At 36.7% G+C, this 24,741-nt stretch overlaps 1 protein-coding gene across 1 annotated transcript in view; it reads left to right on the top strand.

Annotated features, from left to right (window-relative positions):
• Positions 1-24,741, top strand: part of LOC140171944 (small conductance calcium-activated potassium channel protein 2-like) — a 455,506-nt gene that overhangs the window by 392,209 nt on the left and 38,556 nt on the right. Inside the window, 3 exon segments of the mRNA XM_072195288.1 lie at positions 10,104-10,207; positions 10,210-10,238; positions 16,106-16,216. Coding sequence (XP_072051389.1) covers positions 10,104-10,207; positions 10,210-10,238; positions 16,106-16,216 — 244 coding nt within the window.

Here is a 24,741-nt window from a genome sequence, read left to right as displayed (position 1 = left end):
AGTCTTTTTGTTGGATTAGGGAATGATGAGCGGACAAGTTGGATAGAATTGTAAAGAAACGTTGTAGAAGCGAGCAGTATTATGTCCTCTGACACTCGAATGCTTGAAGGCATGATGAGAGATCAAGCCTGGAGATCTAGGCACTATCATCACAAACATGCGCATCTCCTAGAACACGTGTTTTTAACCCCAATATAATTATATAGTCATAGAATGACCTTTGAATGCTTTGGGTACGAAGCTCATTCTCCGTGAAGGGATGTCAAATTCTGATCTATGATTGTTAAGTAGTGATTAATGAACTGCGTCGCGTCATTTGATTCGAGACCATTATATAGCTCAGAGTGAAGGATGCTTGAAATGAATATATTTCATTTCAATCGCAGAACCTTGTTTACTACTGCAATAATGGTACGTACATAGGGACACACTTCAGCCATATAACTTGTGTTGACATGACAAAAAGAAATTCATATTCGACTTTCTCACGGGAAATTACGAAGTATTGGTGCGAAGTGTTTTAGTTCAACTTGGCAATACAATACCAGAATAAAAATCAATGTAGTGATGGGCGTCGTGGTTGCATATTCGTTTGTATCAAGTAAATCTCAAAGTACACGATACATCCTTTCTGAGATATCTTAAGATACCCATATTCTTTTGTTGATCAAATTATGTATTCAACAGCGAAACACAATCTGACAATCTTAACCATTGTTTTTTATTGAATTTGGTGGATTCAAATGTATAGCCTGATAATATAGGCCTACTATTTGCTACTATTTGATATTTGCTTTGATTCGTCCAATGTCATTTTGAACTATTTCTTCTGTCACCAACTATAACATCCTTATATTTCCTTAGTCTGTAATTAAGCATTGGGCTGTTCCAGTTGAAACCCATACACCCCTATGGAACACATGACCTTAATCTACCACACAGGGGGTGTAGATTTCAAATGGACTTACGCATATTCAAGGAACCCCATTTGAAATTCACATTCCCGTAAAAATTCGTTAAGTATATGTGCCTTTTAACAATTTCTCGGACAAGAACAATTTTACGGTAGTTTGTTAAACTTTTTCATTTCTTTTTTCTATTTATTTACAAATATCTGTAACACGTGTATTTCTAAATTAAAAGAAACAAAATGCAAATTGTAACAAACTTCCCTAAAATTTTCATTATTAGGCACATTATGCTTGTTAACGAAATTTTACGGTAGCCCATTATGCTTTCTGTCGACTTCAGTGACAAGTTTCAAAATTTCTTCTAAAATTACAAGTTTCAGAATTGCATATTTTCATGACCATCAGCATGAACAATGCATTAAAATGAGTACAAACAGGCCTAGTATTGGTTCAGTGGTTTTTGAGATAGCGCTTGCTATTTTGAGAAAATATCTCAAAACTTGGGGACTTTTTATGGAGAAGCCTTTGGCTAACACACAGAGCATTAAATCCGATGGAATATGTAAACGCTAGAGAGCCCTAGTTATTCGTACTATCATGTAGACACTGAATTAATTATTACGCAGCTAAACTATTGCCATGATTGCTGCAAAAAAACCTGCATCAATATTAGGCTGAACCCTTTGGAAATATTCAAAAGCTACGCCGACACAAGCGTAATGCATTTTCTTTTCACTGCAAGCATTGTATTGATAGTTACTTTTAATATAAAGTCACTGTTTATTTTCTCCCTGGATTTTGTCTTAGTAAAAAAAGTCAAAACGAAATTGCAATGTACGTCATAACTTAGGCAATCTAGAGAAGGAAGCATATTTTTACCCGTTTAAATGTCACCATATAGTATCGCCTAATGCATTCACTGTTTTACCACCTTATGTAATACAGCCTTCAGGTGTGTCATAATCCATCTTTATTGACCTTGTTACCTACATATAAGTGCTTCGTGCTCTCATTGGATCCAATATAATACTATTTCTATGTCTTGTCTACGATGCTGGCTAAACAAGTAACTTCTATGATTGTTATGATGACAAGCGTATTCCATCCCATTGAACGAACCACCTTGTTACAATAAAGTCTAGCTTTGAAAATGTGAAACCCCTTGAAACCAACTAGAATAGTAGTGAACACTTGAAAAAACACTTTCCAATTGAAATTAGAACTAGCCTATTGGGCATGCTAGCAAACTATATTATTGAGATTTTTGGCAAGCCGCCCCCTTCATACCTGGGGATACAAATACACGAAGCAAGCTAGACTTCCTGACCATTCAAACGCATAATCCATTGAGTCTTTTTGTTGGATTAGGGAATGATGAGCGGACAAGTTGGATAGAAATGTAAAGAAACGTTGTAAAAGAGAGCAGTATTATGTCCTCTGACACTCGAATGCTTGAAGGCATGATGAGAGATCAAGCCTGGAAATCTAGGCACTATCATCACAAACATTCACATCTCCTAGAAACACGTGTTTTTAACCCCAATATAATTACACAGTCGTAGAATGACCTTTGAATGCTTTGGGTACGAAGCTCATTCTCCGTTAAGGGATGTCAAATTCTGATCTATGATTGTTAAGTAGTGATTAATGAACTGCGTCGCGTCATTTGATCCGAGACCATTATATAGCTCAGAGTGAGGGATGCTTGAAATGAATATATTTCATTTCAATCGCAGAACCTTGTTTACTACTGCAATAATGGTACGTACATGGGGCCACACTTCAGCCATATAACTTCTGTTGACATGACAAAAAGAAATGCATATTTGACTCTCTCACGGGAAATTATTGGTGCGAGGTGTTTTAGTTCAACTTGGCAACACAATACCAGAACAAAAATCAATGTATGGTTGCATATTCATTTTTATCAAGTAAAACTCAAAGTACGCGATACATCCTCTCTGAGATATCTTAAGATACCGATATTCTTTTGTTGATCAAATTATGTATTCAACAGCGAAACACAATCTGAAAATCTTAACCATTGTTTTTATTGAATTTGTTGGATTCAAATGTATAGACTGACATATTACCTGGTATTGGTTTTGATTCGTGTAATGTCATCTTGAACTATTTCTTCAGTCACCAACTATAACATCATTATACTTCCCTTAGTCTGTTATCGCGCATTTGGTTATTCCTAATTGAAACTCATATGCCCCTATGGAAGACATGACCCCCTATGTGGAAGATTATGACCGTGTATGCTATAGGGGTGTATGGATTTTGACGATCATTGTTGTAATAGGTATACTTTAACAACTGAAAATTGAATAGTTCTAGTCGAAGCTCGTATTATGTGTTAAGTTGTCAATATGTATTTGGGTGAATGAATTGAAAGTCATTCGCAAAGAGATAAAAACCAAATAATAAACAAAAATAACGTTCACCGTCCACAAGACGAACATAAAAGTACATGCGTTAGTATTTCTGCAAATGCTCCCCCAATTAACAAGTACATGGCATCATCAATGAGGTCTATTTACTATTAGGCTAGCAAGATGCATTACCTATGACATGATATTCTACATCAAAAGTCAAAGGCCCGGTATAGCGCTTCTTTTTCCTCGTGGCTTAGAATCGGATAATTTTGTAGGTAAATGAAACCTTAGATTCCATTAATTCATTGGCACTACACATCAACAGCTAGACTGGTGTTATGTAAAGTCTGCACAAAAAGTAACTCAGCTGTTATAAATACGCCTATAGATTCAGAACTAATAATTGTTTTCACAATATTTCAACATAGAGAGAAGGATGATTTATTTACACGCATTTTGATACCCCATTCGTCAAATGTCGTTCAATATTAACAACAGAGTAGTGCTTTTACAGAAAAATACCCGAATTTAAAAGTTGCAGTTTACAGCGATCAATGGTTATAATGCCAGCACTGTAAACACGTAAAGCCCGCCATTATCTTCGCGCTTACTTCAAATCAATACAAATAACTGCAACTTTTAAATTGGGATATTTTCCTTTCAAAACACTGCTGTATTGTCAATATTGAATAAAATTGGACAAATGGGGTATCAAAATGCTCGTAAATAAATCATCCTTCTTTTTATGTTGAAATATTGTGAAAACAATTATTAGTTCTAAATCTATAGGCGTATTTATAACAGCTGAGTTACTTTTTGTGCAGACTTTAGGTTAGATGTGTACAACACACTATATCACAACACATTTTACTTGTGGGGTGTTCTATCAATGAGGTCCATTTACTATCAGGCTAGCAAGAATTCTTTACCTATGACATGTATGACATTCTACATCAAAAGTCAATGGACACAGTGCTACTACCTTCTTGCCCAGTGTAGGGCTTTTCTCACTTTTCCCCCGTGGTTTAGAATCGGATAATTTTATAGGTATGTGAAACCTTGGATTCCATTAATTTATTGGCACTACAAATCAACAGCTACGCTGGTGTTATGTGGGTTAATATAGATGTGTACAACACACTATATCACAACAAATGTTGTGGGGTGTTTGTGTTTCGTGTCATTGTTATGTTACGTTCGTAATCATTCATAAATGATGGTGTTCTCACCCACTTACCATGATTCCACATGTGTAGTCAGCACGAGGGGAAGGGACGAATGAGATGATATGAGAGGGGAGATATAGAAAGAGAGGGAGTGAGTTAGAGACGAGGGAAAATCGAGTAGAAACAAAGGAAGAAGAGCGAGGAGTTGGATGAACAAATGTAACAAGGGCAGTGTAGTTTCAAAGGGATTTTTAACAAGCTACATACGTGTTCTCAACAAAGAAAAGTTTAAAACTAGTCAACAACACTCACGTTTTTGTCCGAATAATTTCAGAGTAACCATACTCCGTCATCAGCGGTGTGATACTGGTGAATGACTGATGTATGCACTTTACTTCCTGTTGACAATGTCCTTTTTTGACCTTTTGTGAGGTGTTTCTAGAAGTAAAGTGTCAAAGATCTTGGAAAGTTCTCGGCCCCCGTCCCTATTAAGAGTGGGCTGGTCTCTTTCTTGATGAAAATGGCCTCTCTCACTTTTCTTGGCAATAGTTTTTCTTCCCTGCAGAGCACTTCGACGTTGTCAGTGTCAGCATCATGTCCTGTGCGCTTGTGGTGCTCTGCAATTGCTGATGTATTTGAGGCAGTGTCGGCAGTATGTTCTTTCAGTCTTTCTCCTAAGACTCGCATCGTTTCTCCCACATATACTTTGTCGCAATCTCCACAGGGAACGCGGTACACCACTCCTGATTTTTCATCATTCCGCGGTTTATCCTTGGGCGCGACAAGTTCTTGACGAAGAGTTTGATGTGGTTTGAAGACAGTGGAGATGTTATAATTGCCGAACACCCTTTTGATTTTTTTCTGACAATTCTGAACGTAGGGGACTACTACAAAGCTTTTCTTTTTTGAAGAGGAGTCCGCTATGAGGTTGGTCGCGCTTAGATTTCTTGACTTGAGCCCGTTTGAAACTCCAATCTGCATAGCCGCAACGTTTCAGAGCCGATTTGACGTGATTAAGTTCTTGATCTTTGTCTTCCGAGTCAGTGACCAATGTGTCCGCCCGATGGAAGAGGGTCCTAATCACACTAAGCTTATGTTTCAGTGGATGGTGTGAATCGAAAGCTAAATATTGGTCAGTGTGTGTTGGTTTTCTATATACACTGACCTGAACTGTACCATCTGCTTGTCTTTTTACCAAAGTGTCCAAAAAAGGCAACTGACCCTCCTTTTCGGGGTCGTTGGTAAATTTAATGAACTCGTTTTGGCTGTTGATGTGCTCTGTGGATTGATGGACCTTGTTTTTGTTGATGACCACGAAGGTATCATCCACGTAACGCAACCAAATTCGTGGGGGGTCAATGGCAGAAGGTATTGTTTTCTGCTCAAACCATTCCATGTATAGATTGGCAATGATCGGACTAACGGGGAGGCCCATCGCACATCCATGATCTTGCTGGCAAATTTGATCTCTGAATTTGAAATACGTGTTGTGAAAATATAATATTATGTTGGAATGTTGTGCATCAATTTTTCATAAATGTTTTGTGAATTTTATTAAAACGTTTCATATCCTTTAAACGTTTATGTTTGCTGATTATTACAGGTTAAAAAAAGACAATTAACTTCGTAAATGAAGAAATGTATACGTGTTGGTACATACACTGGTCAACGACTACGATGTTATTGATTAGTTTAAATTAACTTTTCTTCCTTAGTTTCTGCCGAGGTTTCTTTGCGAATGCTTAATATCTTATATCATAAACACATCACCAAAAGTAGCTCACCCTTTTTTAAGACCACAAATTAAAACCTGTACTTAACATTTAAAAATGAAATAATTGTTATGTACATTATAATACCTCATTTGTCCCAATAGCCTCACAATCTCTGGCACAGTAACCCTTTGAGTGAAACAATTGAACATTTCTAAATTGCACTTAAATCCATCGAAATTATTGCTGTTGTTGCTAGAATGCTTTAGCATCCATTCCATTACCAGATATGCAGAGAATGTCATCTTGCATTGGCTTGAGTAGCTTGTCAATGCAACTTGCGTGCAACAATGGAATTTGTATTTTTTTTTAATTCAAACACTAGCACAGCTAGTTTTCCTGATTGACCAATATTTTTCTTTGGATTATCAACCAGTGCACAGGCACAATAAGGACAAAAATCATGACAAACAAGGAGATCTGTTTCTTGTCATTCCTGGTTGATGATTTGTGATTTAATGGTAGCTGAAATGCAAATACCAATTATTAACTATGAGAAGGAAGAATCAATATGCTCGGTCTTAAAATAACACAAAGGACCATTCATACTTAAAGTTAAGTAAACTCAATTACAATGCCATATAACAATAGAACATTTCATCATCCTCTTTAATAGCCACTTATCTAATCCTGTCTGATGAAGTCAAGTATTATTAGGAGTGGTGAATGTGTGTTCAGCATTAGTGTATTTCTGCTAATACTGAATCAGGAACCATCAGGTTTTAGGGGAACTTCCATGACCTCCCAGGCAAATCAAGGAATAAAATTGGTACAATCAGGAATCTGACTGTACTAGTGAAAGGACCGCCATGTCAACAATTTGGGACTACTGATACAAGTGAGGTATCAAAGTGTGTAGAATATATTTGGGCTTCATTGTCTAATTTCGGCTTTAAACCCTATGAGTACTACCTGCTGATTGGTTACAAGATGATTATTATGATTTATTGAGCCAATCAGCAACATGGTAAGAATGGTGGTAGGGTTGAAGAGACTTAACCCCATGTGTACTATAATTTGGTTCCCCTCAAGTTCGGTAGTGACGTCAATGCTTTTTCGCGGTTGCGCCGCAAGCGTGCCAACAAACCGCCTCTGTACGCGTGCGTGTACACTCAGCGCGTGTAACTTTACGCGCGCGATTCGATACGGAGGCGAGCAAAATACGCACATACGTCACTACCAAACTTGAGATGAACCAAATTATACCTACTGATTGGTTACAAGAAGACTATTATGATTTATTTAGCCAATCAGCAACATGGTAAGAAACAGTTGTACAGCTGTGCAGGGCTCATAAGTATTGCACAGCCCCTAAGTAAACAATCACAAACACTGTATGGCAATATTTTTCAGCGACCGGTTCTTTTTATGATGTGTTTATAACTATATTGTTATTTTGAACAACAGCACTTACAATAACACCGCATGTACAGCACTTATGACAACACCGCATGTACAGCACTTATGACAACACCGCATGTATACAGCACTTACGACAACCCCGGGATGACAACACTGCATGATAATAAGGATGAGGTGAAAGGAATAATGCATGGCACCATTTTAATTTGGTCAATTATTTTAATAACAAATAAACATTACAAAAAAGAAGCAGTACCTTAAAATTTAATTCATACATGATGATGTCATCTGCACTGACTTGTAAGTTGATTGGCACATAATATCCGGTAAACAGCAACCATGTCTAAATTTCCTCTTCAATCTGATGAACCCCAAACAGGTCAAATTGTCTTCTACATTAACCCCTAGACACTACTGGTCATCTAACAGCATTTCTGATTGGTTGAAAACTTGAAATGCTTATTTCAATTGCCAATTTAGGCTTTAAACTATTTATGATCAAACTTGCATTTGCAGATGATCTTATTAATACCCTCCTTGATTGGTTCAAAATTGGACACAATATCCATGTTGGCCAATCGGCAGGTAGTTCTCATAGGGTTAAGTATTACGTCATCAATTTGACTTGCACTCAACCTATTGATAAGCATACCTCGCTAGCAACAAGTCGCAGATACAACAATATGCGAGTTGAAGAGTTGCGTTAAATGCCATGAATTAAGGTGAATGGTCATAGATACCTTCAGGCTTCGCGCACCGTATTCACGTACCAAGAAAACATGCATATAATTACTTAAGAGAGAGCCGTACAAAGGGAGGCGCTGCCAGGGGCATTACATAGTTGTTGTACAGCACTTACGACAACATCGCATGATAATAGGGTGGACGAGTTGAAAGGAATAATGCATGGCCCAATTTTAATCTAGTCAATGTCAATATTTGTTTGTGACATAAGCCATTTCATTTCATATTGGGAATTGTGTCATAATATGGTTGAAATTGAAACAAAAACCTGTAAATTTTTTTAAAATTGTAAAAAATTTCATTTTATTCTGATGGTTAAATTTGAAAAGAAAAGAATGTTGATTTTAAAACATTATAATTTTGTGTCTTGTTGCTTTTGTATTGCGCCGATAAATCATATGTGTATCTGACATTCGTCGTTTGTTTTAGCAGCAAACACAAAAATGGTTTTTAAAACGATGCAAACGTATTTTAGGTTGTGGTCAAAACGTTTCAATAACATTAAAACGTTTAGTATGAGAAAACACTACAATATTTTTAAAATGTTGGTCAAAATGTTATTTTACAATATTTTTGGCCAACATTTGTTTTTGCAAAAAATTAGTCAACACTTAATAAACATTATGTTAGAATGCTTTGCAGCGTGAGTATAAACTAAGTTATATTGAATTACATTGTAGTGAGTTAAAGTACTGAGTTACTTTTTCAATGGATTTTCTTAGCAAAATGTTTGAATTACGTGGTATTGAATTACAATATTAGTACGAGTAGTTCTCAAATACGTCTACCCAACAAACACAAAACGTTTTGCAGAAAACGTTTAAATGTCGTGTTAGTATGTAAAGGCTATGAAACGTTTAATAACATTCAAAACCATTTTTAAACTATATAACACGATATAACGCAGGTTAACAGATATACCATTAACCTTAGAATGTACCCATATTACATAACCGAGATTGTCTATTTTACCCTCACATGACGTAACAATGCCTTTGGATTCATTTAAAACGTCCAATCCCGCTGGGAATCGATTTACATAAGATTTGACGTCATTCATTCAGACAAAAAAGCATGTTATGCAATTGTATAAGAATGTTGCAAATGATATTAAATAGAATGTACTTGTTCACCTATGCGCGAGTTTATCCTGGTGTATCCATTATCAGTATAAATTGTAATCATTAAATAATAATTGGACAATATATTCTATTCAGTGATTATATTTTCAGTGATTTTACATTGTAACTAATAAAATCATTTTACTGGTATTTGACTGATAGATATAGTGTCATTAGTGCAAACAGGCCCTATATCTGCAATAGCTGCCAGGATAAACATTTTACAATTTCTGCATTCTATATTGTACAGATTTAAAACTATGACGTCTGGCAGCTATTGCTGATGGGACCTCCTTGCATAATATGTGTATCTATAGTTTAATAAGCTCGTAATCAGCGGGCCTTATAACATCGCGGATTAATATCAATATATTTTATTTTGAGAACTGTCTTGTGACAACTCGCCAGAAGTATCACAAATTATTATTTTAGTCCTATACTTTGTTTATACTTTATATAATGTAGACCAGGCAAGTCAACAATATCACTCGTTACCAGGGCGTAGTGATAAAAACCTAACAATTTCCGCCGATTACGAGCTGATCAAACTATAATTCTCATAAATCAATGAAAGTAAAATGTCGCTTCTTGATTTCTCATGTACATGTTCTAGAGCTGACATCCATATTATCTGTTGTTTTTTCAGGTACCATGACAAGGATAACAGTGAAATATTAAATGCTATGTGGATAGTGTCAATCACATTCCTTTCTATTGGGTATGGGGATATGGTGCCAAATACTTACTGCGGAGGGGTGTTTCTGTCATTACCGGTATTATGGTAAGTACACCAGAATTTTAAGCCAATGAGGTAGAGCGCTTTTTGTTGTGTTGCAAAAAGCGCGCTACCTCATTGGTCAATACCAATCGTTCGTCGCTCTGCGATGGAGTATAAATTGAGAGTAAATTACATTCAGCTCTTAGGTTCCAATTCTACCTGGTCGATAATTGACATGGCCTGGTTCAAATATCTCGTAGTCCATCTCATTAAATAACAAAGCTTTGCGTAATTTATTCTGCGGTGTTCCGCAATAAGACTGCCTCATTTCAAATATATAGTTTTAGTTTTGGTTTTGGTTTTGGTCACGTGGTTTCCTATTGTCCTGCCTAACCACTTGAATCATAAGATATCGAACTCATTGTTTCTACCTTTTGTTTAAAACCGAACATTTGTGTCAGTCAGTTTCGGTTTTGGTTTCAGTTTCTTATAAGTGGTGTGGATCGTAAAATTATTTGATTTGAAGTTACCTACTCTAAGTATACAAAAGAAATGTTTAAATTTCGCAGTGCAATATTCACGAGCAGAGAAGTCGAACAAAGCAGTCTACATTTTAAAGCATTAATTTAGTTTGAAAGCATTGACTTGAGACTACGAATTAGCCTAAGCTGATTTCACTGTGAAAATATATAGACCATCGAAATATTTCCACAGACATTATAATAGGCACTTGACAGATTATGACTTCAGTGTTATAAACACTATTATACAAAACTCTATTTATGTGCATGTCGCATGACGGAAGATCAATATCATAGAAAGCTGGTTTAAACTAACTTTTATTCAATTTATTTATTGGAGAATAGAGAGAGAGAGAGAGATAGAAGAGATCGCCAGGGAAAGAGGGTATGTGTGTGTGAGGGGGAGGGGGTAAGGGAGAAAGAGAAACAGAGGGGAGAGAGCATTGGAAGTGGGAAGGGAAGGAGGGGGAGAGGGGGCTCAAGAGTGGAGTGGAATAATAGGGAAGAGTCGATATCGAGTGTGGGGAGGGGGAGGGAGGAGGTTATATATAGGTGGCGGAGGGAACATAGGTAAGAGGTATGGGTTGTGCTTTCCGGGGAATAATCTAATTAATAATCAAATCATCTACATCATCATGCATCGTTTATATTTCAGACAAATAAACAAAACACCCCCACCCCCACCCCTCAATATATGCACATGATGTCTATGCATAATTTTATGGTGTCATGGAAGTGTGCCACATACGGCAGAGAGCATCAAAAGTCGTCCGCGTTGATAGATATCGATAATGAAAATGTTAGCACAATAGGCTATTATATACGTATGGTTATAGGCCATTATACTTTTGATTATATATACCCTCTTGTGTCCTCCCAGCACAATAGTGTTATGATTACATACCAGTTCATCTCCACATTTTAATCCCTGATTTTTGGTTTCTGAACAATAGAGAAACCAAAACTATATATTTGAAATGAGGGACTGTCAATCAAATTCGGACTTAAGACCTGTCAATCATGGAGCGTAACAATAACAATAGAAATTACAGGTGCAACTTTGGATACAAAATCTACCATTGTGCGCTATTAATATTCGTGTGTACAGTGCACAATGGTAGATTTGGTACCCACTCTTGTATGTTTTTTGATATTGATCAATAAAATGTGTATTTGCCGCATTGGCATCATATTCGGACATATCACTAGGATCAATACTTGGCATTCGGGAATGTATTCAAAGATAATTACATAGGCTAAAGTTATACGATACAAAATACATTTGGTGCAAGTGAGATTATCATAAGCGCAATTGAGACTAGCTTAGGTGCAAGTGAGACTATCATAAGCGCAGTTGAGACTAACTTACCTGCAAGTGAGACTGTCATAACGCAATTGAGACTAGCTTAGCTTAAGCGTAAGGGAGACTATTGTAAGCGGAATTGAGACTAATTTCGTGCAAGTGAGACTGTCATCATAAGCGCAGTTGAGACTAGCTTAGGTGCAAGTGAGACTATCGCATTTGAGATTAGTTTAGGTGCAAGTGAGAATATCGTAAGCACATTTGAGACTAACTTACGTACAAGTGAGATCATCATAAGCGCTATAGAGACTCTTTAGTTTGGTGCATGAGTGAGACTATCGTTTACAAGCACAATTGAGACTATCTTAGATGCAAGTGAGACTATCATAAGCGCAGTTGAGACTAACTTACCTGCAAGTAAGAGTATCATAACGCAATTGAGACTAGCTTAGCTTAAGTGTAAGGAGACTATTGTAAGCGCAGTTGAGACTAGCTAAGGCGCAAGTGAGACTATCATAAGCGCAGTTGAGACTATCTTACGTGCAAGTGAGACTATCATAAATGAAATAGAGACTAGCTTAGGTGCAAGTGAGACTATTATATATGCAGTTGAGATTAGTTTAGGTGCAAATGAGACGTATCATAAACGCAATTGAGACTAACTTCGTGCAAGCGTATTTAAGATTAGCTTAGGTGCAGGTGAGACTATCATAAGCGCAGTTGAGACTATCTTAGGTGCAAATGAGATGGTGCAAATCATAACGCAATTGAGGCTAGCTAAAGCGCGAGTGAGACTATCATAAGCGGAATTGAGACTAACTTCGTGCAAGTGAGACTGTCATCATAAGCGCAGTTGAGACTAGCTTAGGTGCAAGTGAGACTATCACATTTTAGATTAGTTTAGGTGCAAGTGAGAATATCGTAAGCACAGTTGAGACTAACTTACGTACAAGTGAGATCATCATAAGCGCTATAGAGACTCTTAGATGCCAGTTAAGATGCGCATTTAAGATTAGTTTGGTGCGAGTGAGACTATCGTAAGCACAATTGAGACTATCTTAGGTGCAAGTGAGACTATCATAAGCGCAGTTGAGACTAACTTACCTGCAAGTAAGAGTATCATAACGCAATTGAGACTAGCTTAGCTTAAGCGTAAGGGAGACTATTGTAAGCGCCGTTGAGACTAACTTCGTGCAAGTGAGACTATCATCATAAGCGCAGTTGAGACTAGCTTAGGTGCAAGTGAGACTATCATAACACAATTGAGACTAGCTAAGGCACAAGTGAGACTATCATAAGCGGAATTGAGACTAGCGTAGGTGCAAGTGAGACTATCATAAGCGTAATTAAGACCAGCTTGGGTGCAAGTGAGACTATGGTAAGATAAGACTATCATACTTTTATGATAACTTTAGGATGGAAATGACATATCTTATATCAAGCCTTGGATCTCTTTTATAGATCCCATACCATTCCTCTTGCATGCCATCTGCATTTGTCTTAATATTTGGGTGCACACACCGCTAGGTCATTCTCCAGCCTGCCTTAGCCCACCCGCCTAACTATGTTTGCAAAGAATTTTTCAACAAATGACCATTGCGTACTTTTTAAAAGTTGATCAGATCGATTGTCTCTCAACCAAAACAAAGAAGTAATAAAGTCTTAATAATCTTATTAAGATCTCTCCACCAACGCAGATGTTTTTTCTCAGCCCCTGTCATAACTTGATTTTCTTTATTAAGTGATTTCTGTATTAACAATGTGGATCAGTAACGGCAACAGACGGAATTATCTCGTAGCCCGCGTTTTTCTATATTCCATATACCAAGTTGACCTCTCTTTTACTTTACCCTCCTGAATTGAACATTGCAATTTAAAAAAAAAGTCATCCGGGAAAGAATTTAATTCAATGCTTACCCCGTGAGGTATTAAATGTGTAAAATATCAAGTGTATGATATACCACGAGACATTCACAGTGATAATTCAAAGGTATTGTTCCTCGGGCATTTTATAATTGTGAGAGTAATTTGCAACTACTGAATCTAGGTTTGGGCTATTCCACTTAAAATCCACACTCCCCCTGCGGGAAATTTTGCTAAGGTCTTCCACAGAGTGAGTATTGGCTTTAAATAGAACAGACAATTGGGTAACTTCCATACTTAAGTTGTGGACGATGTAGGTAATGCCACAAGCGGGTGATATGGGTTGCATAGTAAATAACCCAGCCAATTCCATTTGAAGAACATACCCCCTTTGTGGAAGACGTTCCTTAAATTTTCCTCAGGGGGTGCCAGATTTCAATGGAATAGCCAAATGAAAGTCTGAGCGAAATTATGTCACTTTGTTGGTGGGTATTAGCTGATCGTATTTTGATGTCGTTGTAGGCTATACAGAGCAGCTGTGGTAACAGTACATTGTCAATTTATAGAAAAGCATACTATTGTCTCTGTGATAGTGTGTGTGTTTACTAATTAACTAAGAAAGGTGACATGCCAGTATCTGATTGCCACGCTTTTGCATTCCATGTACAAACGACTTGTTAATTAAAACTTGAGTTGTCGTCCTACATGTAGGTACGGTACAAAAACAGTACAACGAAATAACTAACATAAAATAAAGTACAATATAGTAAAAATGTATATTTTGTAATAATGTCATGGTATGTATGACAATTATAGGGCACAAACGTAACCCTGGCTTTGTAATGATATAAAGAAATTCAAGTTATAATCATTGTCTGTGCCATTGATATTTTTACTCGAAGTAAAGTATTTTGAAGGCAGTGGGTAGTTAAAGGCTTATTCAGTGATTTGCTCATCCGGAGGAACGTAAAAATCATCCTAATTCAGTTTTTTGCACTTTTAATAGTGTCATAGATGTGCTAACATAGTGGTTAAGCCGAAAGCCATGTATTGCAGACAAAATGAGATATTGTGCATAAATCTATCATGAGTATAAAGTCGCCAGTTGGTAGTTTCGTGACACCCTGGTTACTTCGTTGGTGTTCTCTGTTCCTTTGTGAACGAGGGCACAATCAATCTGTGGCACAATGGACCATTCACGATGGACATACTGCTAGCCTGTACTGGTGCGCGGCAAACAAAGAACATCAACTCAGTCAGCCAGGATGTCTCGAAACTACCAACTTGCGACTTTATCCTCATTTTGTGGTAGCAGGTCACATTCACTAAAACGCATTTGTTGACTTATTACCTGTTTATACCTAAGGTTATAACTGGATTTCACTTTATTTACTTAAACCAACAAACAAAAAAGACCGACACCAATCATTTTAAGACCCACGATTTCGGAGGCAAAAATAGGGCAACATAATTTATTCACAATATATGTCCAATCTAGAGCCAGCCAGTCCGTATCATGGTCTAAACAAACCATCTAAATGAACGCACCTAGAAATGATACTCGCTGACATTTTACCCCAAGACAATTGTGCATGTGAAGAGAGATCATCGTGTCAGGGATTTTCACTACCCATCATAGCGACGACTACCCTGGAGGCCGATCGGCATAATTTGTCCATAATTTCTTATGTGTCGTCGCAAACCATAAGCCATCACTGTAGTCATGTACCACAGTACTATATGTCGCACATCAATATTTTTATAAAACATATTTATGATTCTTCATAACTTCAATACTATATAACTTGTAAACGTAAAAAAATGTCAGTTTTAAACTAAATAACATTTTCAATCATATTTTGTTGACAGTTTTGACGTCTTTAAAGAAATTGATTTCGGAAAGAACATTTTATGGTTTTTTATTTTAAGAAATATATGCATATATAATTTGGCATGCCACCAATCGGGGATGTGTGTGACACAAAATATCACGTCGTGAAAAGCATAGTAATTCTTATATAATTTAGTTTTCTGGTCATTTGGTTAGAAAACGTGGCCCCTCGACTCGATTGAGCTGTGCGGCACATGCTTGGGTAATAATAACACTAAAATGTATTTCTGTATCACACGCACATCGTATGTCATCCTAATAACACGTGTGTTCATCACAAAATAAATCAACTGGTCATGTATATACTATCAATATTTCGGTGTATTCTTTTTTATTTTGTGTTAATTTTTAGGGTGCTGGTTGCACGGCGCTTGTAGTCGCAGTACTGGCAACAAAATTAGAACTTAGCAGAGCAGAGAAACATGTACATAATTTTATGATGGATAATCAACTAACAAAAAGGGTAAGTGCGTTAAATATAATGGCAGTAAATTGTGATGATATTCAGCATTGTAAAGGAGTACGGTAAGAAAACATATTCAGTCCATTTCAAGAACATATTTAATTCAACCTTATCCAAGAGCTTAGGTATGAAATCAAAACTCGACCGGCGGTTCTGTCCGGCTCCGTCCGGTTGCCATTGTTTAGAACAATAGCAACTGGACGTTCTTGAAGAAACATCAACAGTGCATCTGGAATCACTCATATGAGATCAAGAGACCAGACCAGGTCTCAAAACGTCGTAGCTCCATAAATATGTGAGTACTGGATATCTTTTCAAGAAATATTATATTGCTAAGCAACTGGACGGAACCGGCGGTCAACCGCTGGACGAGTTTTGATTTCATCCCTTATTCCACCTGTTTCACCGAAAGATTTGGAATTTTACATTGCCTATTTACCTATTCTAGTTGCAATACTTACACCCTATGGAGGACATGGCGTTTATCTCTCAGGGAGTTTCAAATGGGGTTACCTGACTCCATTTGGAATCCATACCCCCTATGTGGGATATTTAGGTCATGTCTTCTATAGAGGGTGTATGGATTTCAACTGGAATAGCACCTCCTTCACTTCCACTCTTCTCCTTTACTCCATTGTGATGCTTTTGGTTGTAACATATCGACTACTCAGTACCAGAAGTGTATAAGTGAAATAGCTGCCCTGTGAACATTTGGCAATTTACACACAGTATATTGTAATCATCTACACATGGCAGCTACATATGGCAGCTATTGCACTTAACACGCTTCTAGCACTGTTCAGTCGATATATTCACTAGGGTGTGATCAAATACCATATCATGATTTAAATTATTCAATAAATGACGCATAGGTAGCATAAACAATGTCAGTTATAAGAAGCCAAAAATGTTTTTCTCTCCGACAAAAAACATCGGAATTACATAGATTCATAAGGCTATTCAGAGTAAAAAATATCAGGTATGTATCATTTGAAAAAATATCTTCAATGATGAAAAGTATAGCATTTATACATTAAAACTTGTGTGATAATTCTTAGAAAATGTATATACCATTTCCACAGACCAATGGCCAAAGACCATAAATGCAACAAACTGCTAACTCATCTACGTTGACGTGTGCGCTGATTTTCGTGACATATACTGCTGTAATTAAAAGTTCACCTAATGTGGGCCCCAAATGGAATACTGTGCACAATTTCAAATTAGCATGCACAGGGTGTCTTTTATTTGTGGTAAACGGCTGTAAAGACACAAGGAGAATCGAATAACTTGTTCTTGTGACCATTTGTGTGTTGTATCACTGGAGGACACTCATCGAGCGTCCATTGACCAATGGACTCTAGCAGGTGTTAACATGAAGCTTTAGATACAATAAGATTGTATTTCTCATAATATGATATCTTTGTTTAATGCAACCAATGATAGCTATCACAAGGTTATATACAATGAATTGTATAACACCTTTAAATTATCTCATTAGCAACATCAACTCAAAAACTACAACAGGAACAAAATACCATATTAACACCCAAGTACTGACTATTTTTATATCCGTTTACCTTGAATATGCAACCGCGTGTTTTCACATTTAAACATCATAAATCCTTTTTTCCTTCATCTGACTCCTCTTTTTGGTTTCTCCCTACTTCTCCATCGTATCTTTTTCCCCTTCTTTCCCTTTTCGTCTTATTTGCTTTCTCCTCCCTTCCTCCTCCAACTAAATTTACCAATCTTCATTCGTGGGTTTTGTGATACGGAAACACAACAACATTGTGTTATATTGGGCATCGCTAAATATGTCCAAACTTATGGTCGATCCTTCATGTAATTATTTCGTGTAAGCTAATCCTAACCATAACCCGGGACCATAACCCTAATCCCAACCCTAAGCCTAAGCCTAATCCTAATCATAACCCTAATCTTAACCCTAATCCTAACCATAAACTAACCCTAACCTTAAGGGGGTACTACACCCCTGCCCAATTTTGTGCCTATTTTTGCATTTTTCTCAAAAATTATAGAGCATTGGTGACAAGTAAGATATTTATATTATAGGGGCAAGGATTACAACTACTGCACTGGATATTTTATTTCAGCACAGACAACAGTTGTGGAGTTACAGTCTAAAATGAGGGAAACCCAATATTTGATCAATAAATCAATAACTACTTGCCTTGAGTTACTGAATTGCCAGTGCAGTAGTTGTAGTCCTTGCCCCTATAATATACATATCTTACTTGTCACCAATGCTCTATAATTTTTGAGAAAAATGCAAAAATAGGCACAAAATTGGGCAGGGGTGTAGTACCCCCTTAACCCTAACCCTAATTTCGTGTAAAATTACATGAAGGAATAACCTCTGTTGGGAGAAAAAATAATTCCTTTGCCTTTATTTTATCCTTCTTCGATTTCTTGTAATGGTAATTCACTAACAATTGTGCGTACCTATCAGTCCCAGAACAACACCAAATATGGATTAAAAGACCTTTGACCTTGGATGTACAACAGCATGTTATGATCTAATGGGAAACTGTGCACATCAACAAACACCATTTCTATCAAAAAGGCAACGGCCGATATAATTTGAAACCACATAAATTACTAGAGTTGGTTCTTCTCTTGGATTTGGACCAAGCTTTAGAATATCGACTGTTGCGTTTTGAAATAAAACAAACCAGAAATTTATCACCCATTGTAAAAGATATGGCACATGTACCGAATACATGTACATACATTGGCTGACCTTGTGGATTTCCTGGCCCAGCCATGCTAACCACATAAGGAGATTTACGATTAACCTAGTGCAGCTATTGTCATAGCAGGGTATTATTATGTAATACTCCTGATCCATATTTGGCGCTCTCTTGGACTGCCTATAGAGACTTCAGAAAAGGAAACACAGCCGTTATAAATACGCCTATAGTTTCATAGCTATTTATTGTATTCACAATACATGGATGGTCCAATGTCGATCAATATTATCAACATAGTAATGCCGTTAAAGAAAAATACCCGAATTTTAAAGTTGCCGTTACGCAAAGTTATTACGCAAAAACAGCTTCGGGCTGAATTCAAATCAATAGAAATAACTACAACTTTTAAATTTTTCTTGAAAAACAATGTGTTGTTAATATAGCAAGACATTAGACGAATGGGGTGTCGAAATGGGCGCGTAAATGTACCATCCTTTTTCTATGTTAACGTATTGCGAATACGATTAATAGTTCTGAAGCTATAGGCGTATTTACAACGGCTACGTTACTCTTTGTGAAGTCTTTATACAGGGTGTCCCAAAAAAAAGAGGCCCCACATTGCACCCTCTTTTTCTCCTATTTTTGAAAAGTTGATCAAATATATTTTGGTATGTAAAGAAACCTTAAATCGTTAGCTTTAATAAACCAAAACAATTATTTCAATCGGCTCATAACTTTTGAAGATGTGTCCTTTTAAAGAAATGTATCCGTTTTTCACTCTGTCCACGGAGGAGGTTTGGCTACTTCAAATATTGAAAGGTGCATATGCCATGCATGAATATAAAACATTCCTCGATGATAACTTTATAAAATAACAACTTTATTTTAGGGAATGGGCTTTACAGGTGGGCTTATGGGTTATGGATTTTGTTAAGTGTCATTAATTTGGACGAAATTGATGTGGGGTGGGACTTCTTTTCCTATGCTTATGTTTTTCTCGTTTCTTGCTTTCTTTTTATTGACAACATAAGTCATTTCTCTTTTTGGAATAAAAGGTAGCCCTGAGAAGGGCTGTTTAGTTTGTCTTTGGTTCTTTTGAAGTGAGTTTACGGTGCTGCTCTGCCCTCTACCTGGTTGCCTCCATGACGAATACAGGTTTCAGCCCTAGTTCTCATTGCATTAATTGCGTTGCGTACCATCCTTGTGCGCCGGATACTTGCGAATGCAGCAGAAATACGGGGTTGCGAAGATGTTTGAAGCTATGGTGATCCTCGCTTATAGTGAATGCTTTACCAAGCCTAATGCTATTATCTATCCATGTCATTAACCGTGTGTTTCGTTTAAATCTTTGATGTAGCCAAACCTCATCCGTGGACAGAGTGAAAAACGGGTACATTTCTTAAAGAGGGCATATCTTCAAAAATTGTGAGCCGATTGAAAGAATTGTTTTGGTTTATTAAAGCTAACGATTTAAGGTTTCTTTACATACCAAAATATATTTGATCAACTTTTCAGAAATAGGAGAAAAAGAGGGCGCAATGTGGGGCCTCTTTTTTTTGGGACACCCTGTATTGCCAATTGTATCAATTCACTGGGTACCGTAGAATTAGGGCTATTGTGCTGTATCTCGTATGTTAGCACAATGATTAGTTCTTTAGAGTTTAGGATTTGGGTTGAGTTTAGGATATTTTATAGGTTTCAGGCTAGGGCTAGGGCTCTTACACTAGTACAGCAAGTTTCCTGATTGTACCAGTTTTATTCCTTGATTTGCCTGGGAGATCATGTAAGTTCCCCTGATGGGTCCTGATTCAGTATTATAAAAAACCACTAATGCTGAACACACATTCACCAGTCCTGATAATGCTTGAAACTTCATCAACAGGATTAGATGAGTGGCTATTAAAGAGGATTGCATGGCGTTGTGAAATGCTCTATTGTTATATGGCATTGTAATTGGGTTTACTTAACTTAAAGCATCAATGGTCACAATGACTCCTTTGTGTTATTTTAAGACCGAGCATATTGATTCATCCTTTTCATAGTTAATAATTGGTATTTGCATTTCAGCTACCATTAAATCACAAATCATCAACCAGGAATGACAAGGAAAAGCATGTTTGGAAATAAAAGGGTTTTAAGGGTATACGATGTATTGTTGGTCGAAGCAGCAAAAAATAATTAGTTCACAGCATCTTGCGAATGGTAGTGAGCTTTAGCAAAAATTGCATTGCTCAATTCATAGCGAGCGTGTAGAAGAATTCAAATATCACAGATATACTTTTGTAGGTCCTGTGGTACTTGGGTTCTGTTGTAAAGAGGGCTGAAACAACAACAATTTTGTAAAACGTACATAACTCATTAACAACAATAAATTAAGCAAGTTTTCAAAGTATATGATTTGTAGAATGAACTTTTGCACAACACCAAAGTGTTATTTTTCAATAATATATTGATTCAGATAATAAAAATCGATACCTCGTATACCCTTAAAAACGCATTTCCTTGTTCGTCAGGAGTTTGTCCTTGATGCTGTATTAGGCAGTGGTAGGTAATCCACAAAGAGGATGCCCAATGATCAACAAGAAATGCAAGGGAACATCAAAGAAAAATATTGGTACAATTAGGAAAACTAACTGTGCTAGTGTTAATTGCTCGAACTTAATTATAATCAATATACCTGCTTTTTTCTTTATTAAATAGTTTATTACATCCTTAAACATTCAGAAATTCCATATATCCTGCAAGCTACATAAATAACTATTATATTTTAAAACTATATATGAAACCATTGCAGTTTTTAATATGCGTATCTTTAATCAAAGGATATTAATTTCGGTTCAAGGATCATTAAGATTAATATAATCAGCTAGGAAAAGAAAACTGGTTGCCATGGTAATATCGGTTCACCTGGAATTGGTAGGAACCCCTCAAACATCACACATCTGATAATTATCTCAAAATAAGCAACTTGCAAATTAAATACTCACTAATGCACAGCGAACAGACGTGTCTGTTATTGTAACACAGTATTCGAATTTCTAGATTCTTTATAGATTTGTTAAATACTTGATAGTTTGGTTGCGTTGAAAAACGTATATGCCCATGATAATATTTTTAACGTTCCATACGTAAATCATACACACGTGAACAAATCAAAAAGGCATAATATAACCATTTTAAAGGGGAATTAAAGTAAAAAAATCTAGTACTTTAAGTAAAAATGTTGGAATAAATGTTCATTTAATTTCACGTGTGGCCTTCATTTCAGTACACCATAGTCCACAGCGTCATTGAAAAGTGTGCTGGCATGCCACTAATTTAATCGCATGTTAATCTAATTTGGTACTTGGTCCTATTTTGTTCTTAACTAACATTAGGATCTTAATATGCTCATAGTTCAGGACACAGTTCTTAACCCCAGTATGCTCGTACATTCACATTCACCTTTGACTGTGTTGGGCATTATAAAACTCATACCCATTAACTTGAGGTCAACTTTTATGCTATGATTGTTGAGTGGAGGTCACTGTGAACTGTGCATTTGAAAGTTAGCCTTATTTTAGCTCATAGTTTATAGATTCTTCTTCTAAACACGTAAGTGATTGGGTATTTGGTAGACAGACGACTTTGATATTAAATTAATTTGCGTTTTTTAGAGGGCATAAATTCTTTAATACACCTTTTTTGAAGCAGTTAACTCAAAGGTCGTGGGTTCCGGTGATAGGCAACGTGGGTTGATGAATACATCAAATTAACGTTCTCTTTTTAAATGATACGGTAATATACCGGTCCCAGAGATATATTCTTGATGTTAAGAATATCAAATAATCTGATTACGAAACTCTGGATCTAGCTTGATCAATCTTAGTATGAAAGTTCTTTTACTTTCCTTGCTATTGCATAATAATAATTTTTTTAAAGCGCAGTGATTTATAGTGCGCTACACACAGGCACAACGCCTAGACGTTGATCCACAAGCCTTAGCACACTTTACAAGCTGTCGCTGACCACTACGGCCCACATCATTCCATAAACCATTACACAACAAAACTTGCAGCTAAGAAGCGCACACCTTAGACATTCCACAATTGACCTTCGCAGCCAGGATCAGCTCCCCGAGTTTCGTACGGGTTACAACGAGACAATTAGCAGTAAGTTCCTTGTCCAGGGGAATTTCAAGCTACCTTAATTTAACACGAAGACGTACTAACCACCACCGGGGTCCGAACCCGCAACCTATAGTACCATAGTCGAACGCTAATATCGATTGAGCTAACTTGACTGCTAATATAAGTTTCCACAAGTTATTTCCCACCAATATTTTTTTAGAATAAATCGAAATTCTTTTATGAAATTGAAAAATTACACAACCGTTGAATATTATTACAACAATAATTCTAGTTGTTATCATAATTTCATCCATTCTATGCTTATGTGCTAATATGGATTCTAGGTGTATCTCAATGGACATGGTGATCATGGTTCAATAATATAAACAATGAATACTTAGCGCCATCGATTCAATTTTATTTTGTATTTTGTATTTTTATGTTCAAACAATGATCCACCATTATTTTATTGACAACTGTCATGTGGTGGATTTCGCGCCATGTAGCTCAGGCTTGTTGAACAAGTCTCTCGCGGAAGAAAAATGGCGGGAAACTGGGACATAGCCATGAGAGAAACGGATGCAGACAAAGTGAAATATTGACGGCTTCGACTTTGATTTTCCCATCGCGAGACTACATCATCCTGCGCCTTTTCAGTTTTTATAAAAAGACAAAATTGACCGACCAACTGTTGAGTACTGCGTCATATGTCACTCTGAGAGTGACGTAATTAGACCACTATTTTTGTCGAGGAGTACTTTTGTCAATATATTGCTATCAAATTATGGTATAATGAGTTGTAAGCGTATTAAAAATTGTATATAATTGTACTAAATTGTCATTTTTATATCGTTGCCACTTTTTTTATATACAAAATTTGTTGGAGTTCTTGTAACTTGCAAGAACTCTAACACATTTTGTATATCAAAACAAAAGATAACTTAGATATGACTAAAATGAATAATTTTGAGTCGATACTAACAACAATTCGACTGCTCAGTCAGTCAGAATTAATAGGTAAATTTTCACGGGAAAATTTTCTGGACACGTGACACCCATGGGCGCAGACATATTAGCATTATGGAATGTGACCCCGAGCACAGCGGGTGGTCTACCAATGTATTAGAATAGGAAGAATTCCATCTTTGCTGCAAAATAAGTAACTTGTCGCAAATTGATAATATTATGGTAAGAGTTTCCGTAGATAAATGTTTTTTTTCCGTAGGTAGATATTTTTGAAATTACGTTTTGATGATATTGTGAAGAAATTAAGATTGCATGATATACAATAAATTTGCAATACACAAATTTCTATCAAAATTGCAGCCAAGAATACTATTCCAATTCAAAATTACTAAGACTTAAATAGCGAGGTCACCGCCGGGGGTCAGAGATCAGGTCACACTCACATTGAGACGCATTGGTCACGTGTCCAGAAAATTTTCCCGTGAAAATATACCCATTAATGTTGACTGTCAGTGGCAGAAGCGGGTAAGTGCAATTGCAGCCATATGTAGCTGTCATGTATAGATGATGTGACTTCTGACGTCAATGCCTGACAGTATGCGCACGCATCATCACAATTTCCATTGTTTTTTGCCTGGCAGTATGCGCGCGCATCATATTTTGTTCAGGGCTCGTGTTTTTAAAACTCCCGCCACATCACAATAAGACTATTAAACACTGTAGTGGTTCCATGGGG

This window comes from Amphiura filiformis, chromosome 15, assembly GCF_039555335.1.
Source record: "Amphiura filiformis chromosome 15, Afil_fr2py, whole genome shotgun sequence".
Lineage (NCBI taxonomy): Eukaryota > Metazoa > Echinodermata > Ophiuroidea > Amphilepidida > Amphiuridae > Amphiura > Amphiura filiformis.
Note: the sequence above shows the minus strand (reverse complement) of the source record. Positions and strands in the feature narration are given on the sequence as shown.